This window comes from Pipistrellus hanaki (assembly GCF_964339955.1).
Source record: "Pipistrellus hanaki genome assembly, chromosome: 16".
NCBI classification, from domain to species: domain Eukaryota; kingdom Metazoa; phylum Chordata; class Mammalia; order Chiroptera; family Vespertilionidae; genus Pipistrellus; species Pipistrellus hanaki.
In genome coordinates, this window is record NC_140518.1 from 34784238 (window position 1) to 34796978 (window position 12741).

Sequence of the window (12741 nt, forward strand, 5' to 3'; positions counted from 1 at the left end):
AAGGGATAATGCAGATTATATCTGAAACTGAGTGACCAAAAATACTTTATCCTAGAAATAACTTGCTCTGCAGACTGAATCCTGTTGAGGTTTGTAATCCCCCAGAAAAAAAAGAAAAAAAAACTACTTAATTTAATAACATGTTTACAATCCTCTGAGAGGTTGGGAGAAAATCAACTGACTTTTACTAAAAGCCCAGTTAGTGCCTGGCACACAGTAGGCACACCCAAAACCTCATTTGCACTGGAAGCAGCATGCAAATAAAAACATTTTTGCTATGAACCTTGAGTAGATGGTTATGCATAAAACTGATGTGTTCAGCAACATTATTCATACCCTCCTGTAATAATTTTATCTCAAATATATTTAACAGGGAAATTAAACTTGGAAAATGACTCCCAATCTTCCCCAACAGCTCTCAAGGATTTTCTTGTTTTGTAAGCAGCAAGCTCAGCTCCGTGTTCTTTTCTGTTTGTAAGGAAGAGCTCTTAATAGCCACTGGCAATTTGTATCAACAAACAAGCTTTCAACACCTAACACTGAACTGGAGTATAAAGATGTAGGGTAAGAAGCTGAATATTAACATCCTACTTAAACAAAACGAAACTATATTGCCTCTTTTGCCACTAACTTACAAAGTGATCCTGTGCAGAGATTTGGGCCAAGTGTATCCTTCTGTTTAAAAGAGGGCAGAGGGTGATTGAGATGGTGCCTGTGGTATCTTCCAGTTCACGTTTTGTGTCTGGGTCCTTCATCTTTTGCTTATCTTTATGGTAGAGCCAGTTTAGACCAAAGACAAAATTTCCAATAATTCTCTAACATGTACTCATTTTATTTAGATTCTAAATTAGCATCACAGAAAACTCTGATTAAAGAAGGGTGGTTGGTCCTTTACTAGAAAATTTAAGACCATTATATCAGGTTGGAAGTTAACTTCCCACCCTCTGGTTCCTTCTTTACATGAAGTTTTAAAAATTCTTTATCAAGGCTCCCCTTGTGGACCTTTTGGTATCATGGGCTGTTTATATAAAAAGAATTCCACACTTGCTTTTGAGACCTGCATCCTAAAACCAAAATAGCTCATGATACAGCCTCTAAGTCATCATTTATTGATTTATAGAGCCCCCATCACATGATTGAGGTGCTTTACAATACAGTAAACATCACAACAGAACTCACATAGTTAAATACAATCAACAAGTTACAGAACTAAAACTGGAATGAAGCAACATTATGTCAAATTTCAAAGATGCTGAGAAGTGGCAGTACAAAAGGAAATTCCACCAACTGGAGACCAGACGGGCAGATACACAGGCACCACAACCCCCAAATAGGCAGATTTGTAAAGGGTAAGTGAGCATAAGATAAAATTTCACAACTAAGAATGAAGGCCATTAAAAAATACTATGACACCCAAGTGATCACACAACCAGTGGAATAACCTCACAAAGATATTACCTTATAAATAACAAGGTAAAACCAACTTCATATGGATTTTAAACTTTACAAAGAGGCCAAAAAGCCACTGACATAATCTATCCCGTTATGAACAGACTGAAATCTATATGCCTTTATAAGAACTTAGAATAAATTTAGGAAGCAGCCAACAGTTCTACAATCCATGACTATGGAGATGTCAATAGTTGGCACAAGGTTAGGGAGAAAAATCCTTTTCCTAAAGCAGAGAGGACTCACCTCACACTAACGGAAAGGCACTGGTGGGACAACAGCCACCTGGATCAGCGTCACCCAAGTGTGATTTAACAAATATGGAGGCATTTAAATTCACACTGTCAGATGAACTCTTGGAAAGGCACAGATGACACCTCTGACAGAGGAAAAGTCAAAGCATCTATGTAAGCCTGTGTTTCCATGTATAGCAGGGGTCTTCAAACTACGGCCTGCGGGCCACATGCGGTCTGCAGAGGAGTCTGATCCGGCCCGCCAGGTTTTTTGGGCAGTGAGTGCAGCCGAGGTGTTACAGTAGGAATTAGTAGTTCATATAGTCCGGCCCTCCAGCTCTCTGAGGGACCATGATCTGGCCTCCACTTTAAAAAGTTTGAGGACCCCTGATGTATAGCATGGCCAGGGCACCAGGTGGAAAGGAGTGTGGAAAGGTGCACTCATTTCTGGCTCTCCCTTCCAAATTTAAACTAAACACATATGATTATACCAAAGTAACTGAATTAAAGTGGCACTTAAAAAGTTCAAGAATAGTTGTCCCTGAGTTACTAGGTCATTTGCCACTCCCAAATCACTAGGTTTTAAACTCAACAGATTGCTAGGAAGAATTTTAGCAACAGGATAGCAAGATTCAGACTTCATTTTGTCACAACCACCACCATGTGAACAATTTCTGAAGAGTAAAGGGATTGTGTTCAAAGTCCCAGGTGGGTGTGCAATACTGGCACTTTGGGGCAACAATTCTTAAGAGTCTTAAAAAAAAAAAAAAAAAAAAAAAAAAAGTCAGAAAGTTCTTAAAGAAATTTGGGCCACAATGAATAAAATAAAAAAAATTTCACATTCAGTCATTACACATTTATGGGTTTTTATAATGCTTCAGAGTAGAAAACAGCCTGGGATTTAGAAAATTCACTCTCTATGGTGACTACATCTTTAACCATTTTACTTCTGCTTAAAAAAGGACATGCGAAGTTCGTAAAGGACTAGGCTACTTGCAGGAATCCTTTCATTTTTCTGCCAAAATAGTTCTCCAAACTCCACAGAGCAGAGATGCACCAATTCTCACAAGCACCATGTCCCATCTGGTACTACCTCAAGTTCTATCCCTTATCTGCCAAAAACTACTTCCCAATCCCAACCTCACACCAAACAGAGAGGAATCTGGACCTCCCTTTAACACTGTACATGCTCATTTTACCATTTCCTGAAATTGTTTTTAGAAATCTCACGAAATATATTTATATTCAAACAATAAAATCCAAGTGCACTATGTCAGAGACAGAATCTGTATGTCAAAGCAGAAAGCATTTACCCCTCCGTAATGCTCTGAGATTCACTTAAGAATCTGGATAGAGACAAATAAATATACTGTCATGGTCTGTGATTTTCAAGTATTAAAAGTTTGTTTGCATAAAGAATCAACCTGAGATTTTTCTAAACTGCACTTCTCTGGCATTCAGTATTATAACCTTCATTCAATACAATAAAAGCCAACAACTTGACAATTATTGGAAAAAAATTATATTTTGGAAGAACTCACTACATAAGGTGACAGAATTCCAAAATCAAATTACATGAAAATATACATCGCAATTTCTTTGTACAATAAGTGAGAAAAATCTGAGTATAGAAGAATAGAGGCAAAGAAATATGAAGGGCTAGGGTTATGAGGGTAAATAGCATTTTTAATAGCAAACCCAGAAGTTAAGTAGAAAGCCTGTAGCTGTGCATGCTTGACTCATCCAACCTTAACAGTAGGTAATTGCAGGGCAAAAGTAAAACCAAATCAGAATTTTGTATAATTGGGATAAATTTCACTAAATTGAATTCAGAACCAACTCTTTTTAGTTCTTAGGAATAATAACAGTTCAAGAGCTCTCAACAGCCAAAAAATGTTATTGCTACATCCAATCCAAGTGACGGGTACAACTAGAATACAAAAAGGACAAAGCACCTAGTGATGACCACTCCTCCGAAGTCATCATTAAAATCAAGTAACTGCTTATTTCGTATTTCAGTATTGGAACTAAATGATTTGAAACCTTCTGACGGATAAACACAAAGGGGAGTGTGTCAAAACAAAGAAGATACAAACTTTAGTAAATGGAAAGAGTTTAATGAAGCCTCAATGGTTTAAAGGAAATTAAATGGAAACTTTTAATCCTAATTGCTTTTCATCTGACATGCTTTAAAGAGTCTTTTAAAACATAAGAAACAATGAGTAGGGGAAGAAAACCTGCTAAAATCTTTTAGAATTTACACGATTCTTATTCTACTACACGAAAGCATTATTTGGTACAAGGTGTAATTGTGGATGTACATGAACAGTATATATATTATCCGGATCATGTTGTGCTATGTACAGGTCTTTACAATTCTTCCTGAAGGTTAAAACAGTTCATTAGAATTCAAAATACGTAATCATCTGTAAGTTGGCACTTGTTAGGCTCTTGTCAGCATTGATACTGGCATGTTTTATTGCAGCCCAGTTCCAGCCAGTGTTTGCCAACTTGTTACAAGAGAAGTCCAGCAATAGGTGGGTAGAGTGCAGGAAAAACAGTGCCATGTTTCTCGATTGGAGACCTACAACAAAACAAACAGCATTATAAAATAAATTTATAAATTATAAAAGAATCTATTATAAATTTTTACGCATATGCTATTTCTTTAAAAACAAGTTAATTTCATTTTAAGGTCACCTTTGTGCTTGTCCAATATGGGAGTCACTTCACTTTAAATTTAAATAATAGTAAATAAAATTTTAAATGAAGTTCCGGCCATGGCCAGTGGCTCAATGTTAGGGCATTTGGCACAAGCACCATATATCCACTTGTTAAAGTCACTCATTTTATTAAAAGGCCCTAAAAATGCAGAGCAGACAAGTATGATTCCAAATAAAGACTTTTTGATATCACAGACAATAAAAGTAACTACTCACTCAGGGGTAAGTGTTCAATCATTCTTAAGTGAAAGCAGTCCATGAATTAAATAGCTTAGTATCAAGAAGTTTCCCCATTAATTTCACACAGTTACTTCCAAAAGTTCCAATTCATACTGAACTGGTACCAAGTGTACTAGTAGAAAACTCAACTACGTACGCCCTCTTCCCCCGCATATCACTAATTCACTGGTTTCTCAAAAAAAACTGATTCTTATATCTTACTAGAGGCCCAGTACACAAAATTTGTGCACCTGGGTGGGGGTGGGGGTCCCTCAGCCTGGATTGCAAGAGGGCGAAGACCAGGCTAAGGACCCCACCAGTGCACAATCGGAGCCGGGAAGGGATGCGGGAAGTTGGCCAGCTGGGGAGGGACCACAGGAATACTCCAGGGGATGTCCAGCCAAACACCAGCAGCAAGCTAACCAACCGGTCAGAGTGTCTGCCCCCTGGTGGTCAGTGCATGCCCTAGCAAGCGATTGAGCATCTTAACATATCATTAGCATATTATGCTTTGGTTGAACAGACGACCAATCATGTAAACGTCACTTAGCACATTAGGCTTTTATTATTTAGGATTCTTTGTCTTATGTCCTAGCATTGGTGACCAACCATATCCACTCCCTGAGTTCAGTAATGCTTCACTCTCCTCTTTGTGGCCAACCAGATGTTTCTGTCTCTGTTTCTTCCTTTTGTCCCTCAGTGTGGAAATTATACAAGATGTTGTCCTTGACCCTAATTAAGTACAGCTCCCTACCTCAAATGAATTTTCACCTCTACTCCCCATCACACAAGCACCTCTTCTATGTCTAATCTCTGTCCTAACCATCCTACCCATTCAGTACTTAGGCATTTGCTGACTTATCAAAACTATACTCTGCTTCTACTCCCACTAGAGTTCTTAATGTGATTTACCTTACCTTTTTATGTCTGATCTAACTGGCTAAATTAACAGCTTTTTAATTGGCCAGGATAATGTAGATAATGTATCTATGTAACTCTACCATGCCTTTGCAAATAGTAGGCATTTAACAAATATTCATTAACAAGAACTAAAATGAGCTCAATGTATCTCCTATTCTTGGTGTTACCTCTCATTTCAGATATAAATCTTGATTCTTAATAATATGCAACTTTTGCCCTAGCCGGTTTGGCTCAGTGGATAGAGCATTGGCCTATGGACTGAAGGGTCCCAGGTTCAATTCCTGGTCAGAGCACATGCCCAAGTTGCTCGATCCCCAGTAGGGGGGCATGCAGGAGGATTCTCATCATTGATGTTTCTATCTCTCTTTGCCTTCCTCTCTGAAATCAATAAAAATAAAAAAATATATAAAAAAAATAATATGCAACTATTAAAAAAGGAAGCGGATATATATTATTGAGCTAGCAAAATATCAAAAGACAATGTTAAATTAATTAAAAGTACAGGACAAAAACAAGCTTAACAGTAGCATAACTAAGAAATAATAACTAAAATTAATCATTGAAAAAAAAAAGAGTGCATTAATTTCACTTAAAATTCTATTAAGGACTCCACGCTGCCACAATAGTGCAAAGCCGTTACAATGCATACTGAATACATCTGGAGTACCTGCAACTTTAAAGGTTGTTTTATTATTAATATATTGATATATTAATAATTGATTATTAATATTTAACAGTAATTAGTTTCATGAGTGACGGTATACTCTTTTTCAATTAATTTATTCTACGTAATGAGGCATTTTGACTTAACATTGTTTTACTCTTTTTTCATAAGTGAACTTTAATCTTGAGAAGTATATCTCTCTTTTTAAAAATAATTTATTGATTTTTTAGAGAGAGGAAGAGAAGCATCATGTAAGAGCAACATGGATTGGCTGCCTTCTACACACCCCCTACAAGAGATCAATCCTGCAACCTGGGCATGTGCCCTTGACAAGAATTGAACCTTCCATCTCCTGGTGGGTGGGATGATGCCCAACCAACTAAGCCAGATCAGTCAGAGTTTGGTAAATATATCTTAAAGATGTGAATGTCATAAACATTAACTCGTCCCATTAGCAAAGGAGATAATATATAATCCCTTACAAAATTTGTTTCTGACACTTCATTAGTACTTATCTAACTTACAATATACTATATCAAGGTAAATATAATAAAATTATTTATTTCCTAAATTTTTAAAGTACTGTTTATATAAGGTAAAATCACACATAAGCTTATGCTTCAATGTTATTTCATTCCTCATCAATTCTTTGTTGTTGTCAAGCCCTTTTCTAACTTGAAAATGATATGGGTAAAAGCCCTGAGTGTGTTTGTTGTTCCTAAAATTTTGTCATACTCATAAACCAACCGATGCAATGAGCTGAACTTTGTGAAGATCAATGTGCAGCTGCATCCAGAACTAATATCCAGGATGAAGTAGAGCTGGCATGAAGGATGTTCAAAACTAGCACACTAAGGCAGTGTCTAGTAACAAGAACTTGATCTAAGGTGGTGGAAAGCAAGAATTAAAGAAGGGAAGAGACATGGACCACTGACTAGATGTGATGGCAGTATTAAATGTAATGATACTGAAATAAGAACAAAATTATTAGCAAAAATAAAAAGGATATAAACAAGATGAAAAACAAATAATTTTAAAACTATAAGCTTATTATTATATCTGGTGATAACAGCAATTAAGTTAATTTTCAGCATTTCAGATTATTATAAAGAAATCAAAAAGTAGATCTGAGTCTCTTCAGAAATCAGAATATATACCCTTAACAATTCCACCCATAGGCATACCCACTAAAGAAACTCATAGTACATGTTCAGCAAGAAACAAGAATAGCCACATCCTCTATAACAAAGTGAAATAAACAAACAAAAAAACTCCACTATAATTTGGAAAATAACTGCAATAAGAATAAAGAGTAGAGAGGTAATTTATCTAATACACCACTACATAACAGTGAAAACAGTTTAAATGTAACTGCACATAATACAGACCAATTTCAAGAATATTGAATAATAAGTCACAAAAATGCATACATTATAATTCCATGTATACAATTCAAAAGACATCCAATATTGTTTGGGAATACAAACTGATAAAATTATGGGGGGAAAAGCAATGGTAAAATGGAAGAAACTGGAAATAAGCACTTTATCATTGGAAATTTTACCATCTCTAGTTTCTGAAAAAAATAAGCTGCTACCATAATAACTAGTTTGGTATATCTACTTAAAAGCAGCTGGGCCTACTAAAAAGAAAAGCAAGTAAGTTATATACTGTTTCTGCCATTTCCGGGTTGTGGCCTCGATCCCCTCGTCATGCGCAAGAGGCAGTTATATTCTGCAAACTACTAGATACTAACCACTAGAAAGTGAAGCCAATGAAAAAAATGCAATTCAAATAACTAAGTCACATAATTTTCCGAAACATATACAACATTTATAAAAAGGCAAAGTAATTGTATGATTTTTAAAATGACCTTACCCTGAAATAAGTGAAATTACAGCTATTGAATAAATGTCACTCAAAAGCAGTCTCTTGGCTTTTTCTTACACAGCGGGCAACTTTTCTTTTGAATTCTCCGTTTCTGTCTTCCCTCCATTCTTTCTGTAGGTACAGAAGTGAGATCAACTGACTTTATCAATTCCTCTTATAATTTCAAATACTAATTTTACTTTTGAATGCTTTGACAATATATAAGCTGATAAGGTAGAAAAAGAGTTAAAAAAAAAAAAACCCTTCTGCAATAAGGGTTAAAAAGAATAACACCCCCCACCCCTCAAGCAAATCACCACTTATAAGCAAAATTCTCTCAAAAAGGGAAAGATCATTAACAGTTTTATATTATATTGCAAAGGCATGTACAACTTATAAATAAGATATTCAGGCTATCTGAAGGATTACTGACTCTTCCTGACAGAAGCAACCAGAAAGTAAAAAAGACATAAAACCCTTCTCTATACAGTAGACAGGTGGAATACATCATATTGAGATGATACTGAGCATTACTTCATGGGGGGTGACGGATGGAGAACAAAACAATATCACTACCACTACCAGACACATTAAATAAGGAACATGAAGCAGCACTAGCATAGTTTCACGTGAGAACCGAGCTGATTAATCTAGCATGTAAATAAGTAGTAGGAACTAGAAAGAAAAAGAAAAGTCACCAGCAGACACAGAAGAATGAACCTAGCATCAAATTTCTCCTGAGTAACAATAAATACTAAAGATAAATTTTGTAGAAATTTGATTTTCTACCCAAGAATTCTATAAACAAAGTATCAATTACAAGGTCAAGACAAAAACACTTCAGACATGTAAGAACTTAATTCCCAGACACCTTTTCTAAAACATTACTCTTGGATGAAGAACAGCAAAAGAGAAAAAGTCAATAAAAAAAAGGGGGGTGGAGGTGGGAGCAGGCAGGGGAGATCCAGGAAACAGATGATCCAATATAGAAGAGCAGCAAGTGAAGGAATGAAAATACAAGGAAAGCAACCAAGGAGCAGGCTGACTCAATCTAATTTGGATCCAAACAATGCAGTGATCCAGGAGAGAGATCTCCAAGAAAAATTCAAGTTTCTTAAAACAGGTATTTCACTGATAAAGAGATGGGGGGGGGGGGGGGGCGGGGGGAATATATGTGTGTGTGTGTGTGTGTGTGTGTGTGTGTGTGTATATATGTGTATGTATGTATGTATATATAACAATGATTAAAAGGTATGCAATCAAGCAGAAAAAGCAAGTAAGAAAGGTAAACAAAACTGTTTACAAGATAGCTATGGTTTAAATATGAGACAACTGGTTAAATCAGAAAAAACAGCAGTGGGTTTCAAAAAAATAGAATGGGCCGAGACCAGTTTGGCTCAATGGATAGAGCGTCAGCTTGGGGACTGAAGGGTCCCGGGTTTGATTCCGGTCAAGGGCATGTACCTTGGTTGGGGGCATATCCCCAGTAGGGGGTGTGCAAGAGGCAGCTGATAGATGACTCTCTCTCATTGATGTTTTTAACTCTCTACCTCTCTCCCTTCCTCTCTGTACAAAATCAATAAAATATATATTTTTTTAAAAATAGAATGGAAGAGATTTTGCACAGACTGCAAAGTCACGTTTGCATATTTCAACTTCCTAAAAAGGCCTATCTTTGCCTATTCACGTTGTCAAATATTTATTTGTTCTTATTTTCTCCTTTTTGAAAATTAAAACTCAACTTGTCAGTTCCAATCTTAAAAAAGAGCTGACAACTGAGAATGGAATAGGACTTACTTCTCAAAATGATTCTATAGGATTTTTTAAAATATATACTTTTATTGATTTCAGAGAGTAAGGGAGAAGGAGAGATAGATGTTGATGAATCATTGATCTGCTGCCTCCTGCATACCTCACCCTGAGAATCAAGCTCTCAACCGGGTATGTACCTTGACCAGGAATCAAACTGTGACCTCCCAGTTCATAGGTTGACGCTCAACCACTAAGCCATGCAGGCTGGGCAGGATTTTTTTTAAAAAAATACTTTCATCTCTTGTCCTTTACTATCTCTTATATTGTTTGAACTAATATTTGACTTAACAGAAAAATAGAATAATGTTTTATCAGGCTTTACTTCAACTTGAGTACTAAATGTGAAACTTCAAAGCCATAGATATGAAAAGGAATTACCTATGCAGTTTTTCTACATTTAAGATCTTACCTAAGTTGTTTTGTTTTTGTTGTTGTTAATCCTCATCTGAGGATATTTTTCCATTGATTTTTAGACAGAGTGGAAGGGAAGGGGAGAGACAGAAAAAAACATTGATGTGAGAGAGACACATTAATTGGTTGCTTCCTGTATGAGCCACAACCAGGACCAGAGATTGAGCCTGCAACCAAGGTATGTGCCCTTGCCCAGAATCAAACCAGGACTCTTTAGTATGCCAGCCAACACTCTATCCATTGAGATAAACCAGCTAGGGCCTAAGTTGTTTTTGTTTATTTGTTTTGTTTTTTTATTTTAAACATGTTTTTTAATTTTTTATTCATTTTATTTTATTGACTTTTACATAGAAAGAGAGAGAGAGAGTTAGAAATATCAATGAGAGAGAAACATCGACCAGCTGCTTCCTGCACACTTCCCTCCTATTGGGATGTGCCCACAACCAAGGTACATGCCCCTGACCGGAATCGAACCTGAGACCAACACTCTATCCACTGAGCCAAACTCCATCCACTGAGCCAAACCAGTTAGGGCTAGGGCCTAAGTTTTTATATATGATTGAAGTAACCCCCCAAAAAGGTGACTTTAATCTTCTGGCTTTCATATACAGTAACAAATAAAATTATAAGAGTAAGAATTGAGAACAAGATGTTTTTCAAAGAAGGACAGAAGATCGAGGAACTAAGACTTAAATAAAACTAATGAAATAAAATATAATGTAAAAATATAATGTGGGCCCAGCCAGCATGGCTCAGTGGTTGAGCATTGACCTATGAACCAGGAGGTCACAGATTGATTCCTATTCAGGATATATGCATAGGTTGAGGGTGGGCTCCATCCCCAGTGTGGGGTGTACAGAAGGGAGCTGATCAATGATTCTCATCACTGATGTTTCTATTTCTCTTTCCTTTTCTCTCTGAAATCAATAAAAATATTCATTTAAAAAAAATAATAATAATGCGGGATCCTAGATTCTGGATTTTCAAAAATAACCAAAAAAAGGAAGCTATAAGAACAATATTGAAGAAATTTGAATATGAGCTATATATGTATATTTAATAATAGTACTATATCAATGATAGACTTGTACTATGCTTATATGGAAAGATACCCTTGTTCTTAGGAGATATATGCTGAAGTATTCAAGTATGAAGAGTTAAGATATTTGTAAAGTACACTACTGGTAAATCTAGGTGAAGGATATAGGAATGATTAGCTAATGCCAACTTTGATATAAATCTGAAATCAATAAAAGCATACTTTAAGCCGAAGCCGGTTTGGCTCAGTGGTAGAGTGTTGGTCTGCAGACTGAAGGGTCCCAGGTTCAATTCCAGTCAAGGGCATGTACCTTGGTTGAGGGCATATCCCAGGTGGGGGGTGTGCAGGAGGCAGCTGGTCAATATTTCTCTCTCATCGACGTTTCTAGCTCTCTCTCTCTCTCCCTTTCTCTCTGATAAAAATCAATAAAAGAAAAAAAGAAAAAAAAAAAAAAAAAAAAAAAAAAGACAGAAAAAAGCCCAACCAGTGAGGCTTAGTGGTTGAGCATCAAACTATGAACCAGGAGGTCATGGTTCAATTCCCAGTCAGGGCATATACCCGGGTTGTGGCCTCGATCTCCTCATCATGTGCAAGAGGCAGCTTACCAATGATTTTCTCTCATAAGTTGATGTTTCTCTCTCTCCCTCTTCCTTCCTCTCTCTGAAATCAATAAAGACCTATTTTAAAGAAAACAAAACAACTCAGGAATAATAATATGAACTTGATATTAAATTTCCCTAGCTATGACATGTAAGATGGTGTCCTTATTCTTTGAAGATACAGGTTCAAGTATTTAGGGGTTGCCGGGACCGGTTTGGCTCAATGGATAGAGCGTCGGCTTGGGGACTGAAGGGCCCCGGGTTCGATTCCGGTCAAGGGCATGTACCTTGGTTGCGGGCATATCCCCGGTAGGGGTTGTACAAGAGGCAGCTGATCGATGACTCTCTCTCATTGATGTTTCTAACTCTCTATCTCTCTCCCTTCCTCTCTGTACAAAAATCAATAAAATATATTAAAAAAAAAAAAAAAAAAGTATTTAGGGGTGAAGCTGAGTTGTGTCTGTAACTTATTTTTGTAAGAAAAATAAATGGATATAAACAGATACACAAACACACACACACACACACACACACAAAGATACTATATTTCTGAGTTTAATTGAAGGGGAAGGGATATGTGCATATGACCACCTTACCGCAGCATCAACATTAGCAGGTGAGTCTCCGTTAGGATCTGCCAGCATAGAAATAACACTAATCATAATGGTTTCCACAGTGTGAATGGGAAGCCAGCGTTCTTCTGGTTTTTCATAACCATATTTATCTTCACCAGGCTCATGAAGAATAGAAATGCATACATCACCATTTTTATCAACTGCAAAATTAGAGAAAAACAGTTCTG

The 12741-nt window shown here is 36.6% G+C and overlaps 1 protein-coding gene across 1 annotated transcript in view; it reads right to left on the reverse strand.

The window, feature by feature from the left end:
- Positions 1 to 3188: 3188 nt before the first annotated feature.
- Positions 3189 to 12741, reverse strand: part of UBE2G1 (ubiquitin conjugating enzyme E2 G1) — an 88516-nt gene continuing 78963 nt past the window's right edge. The window contains exons 4-6 of the mRNA XM_084863060.1: positions 12536 to 12714; positions 8088 to 8210; positions 3189 to 4266 (exon numbers count right to left, since the gene is read on the reverse strand). Coding sequence (XP_084719186.1) covers positions 8124 to 8210; positions 12536 to 12714 — 266 coding nt within the window. The 3' untranslated portion in view covers positions 3189 to 4266; positions 8088 to 8123. The remainder of the gene's footprint in view (positions 4267 to 8087; positions 8211 to 12535; positions 12715 to 12741) is intronic.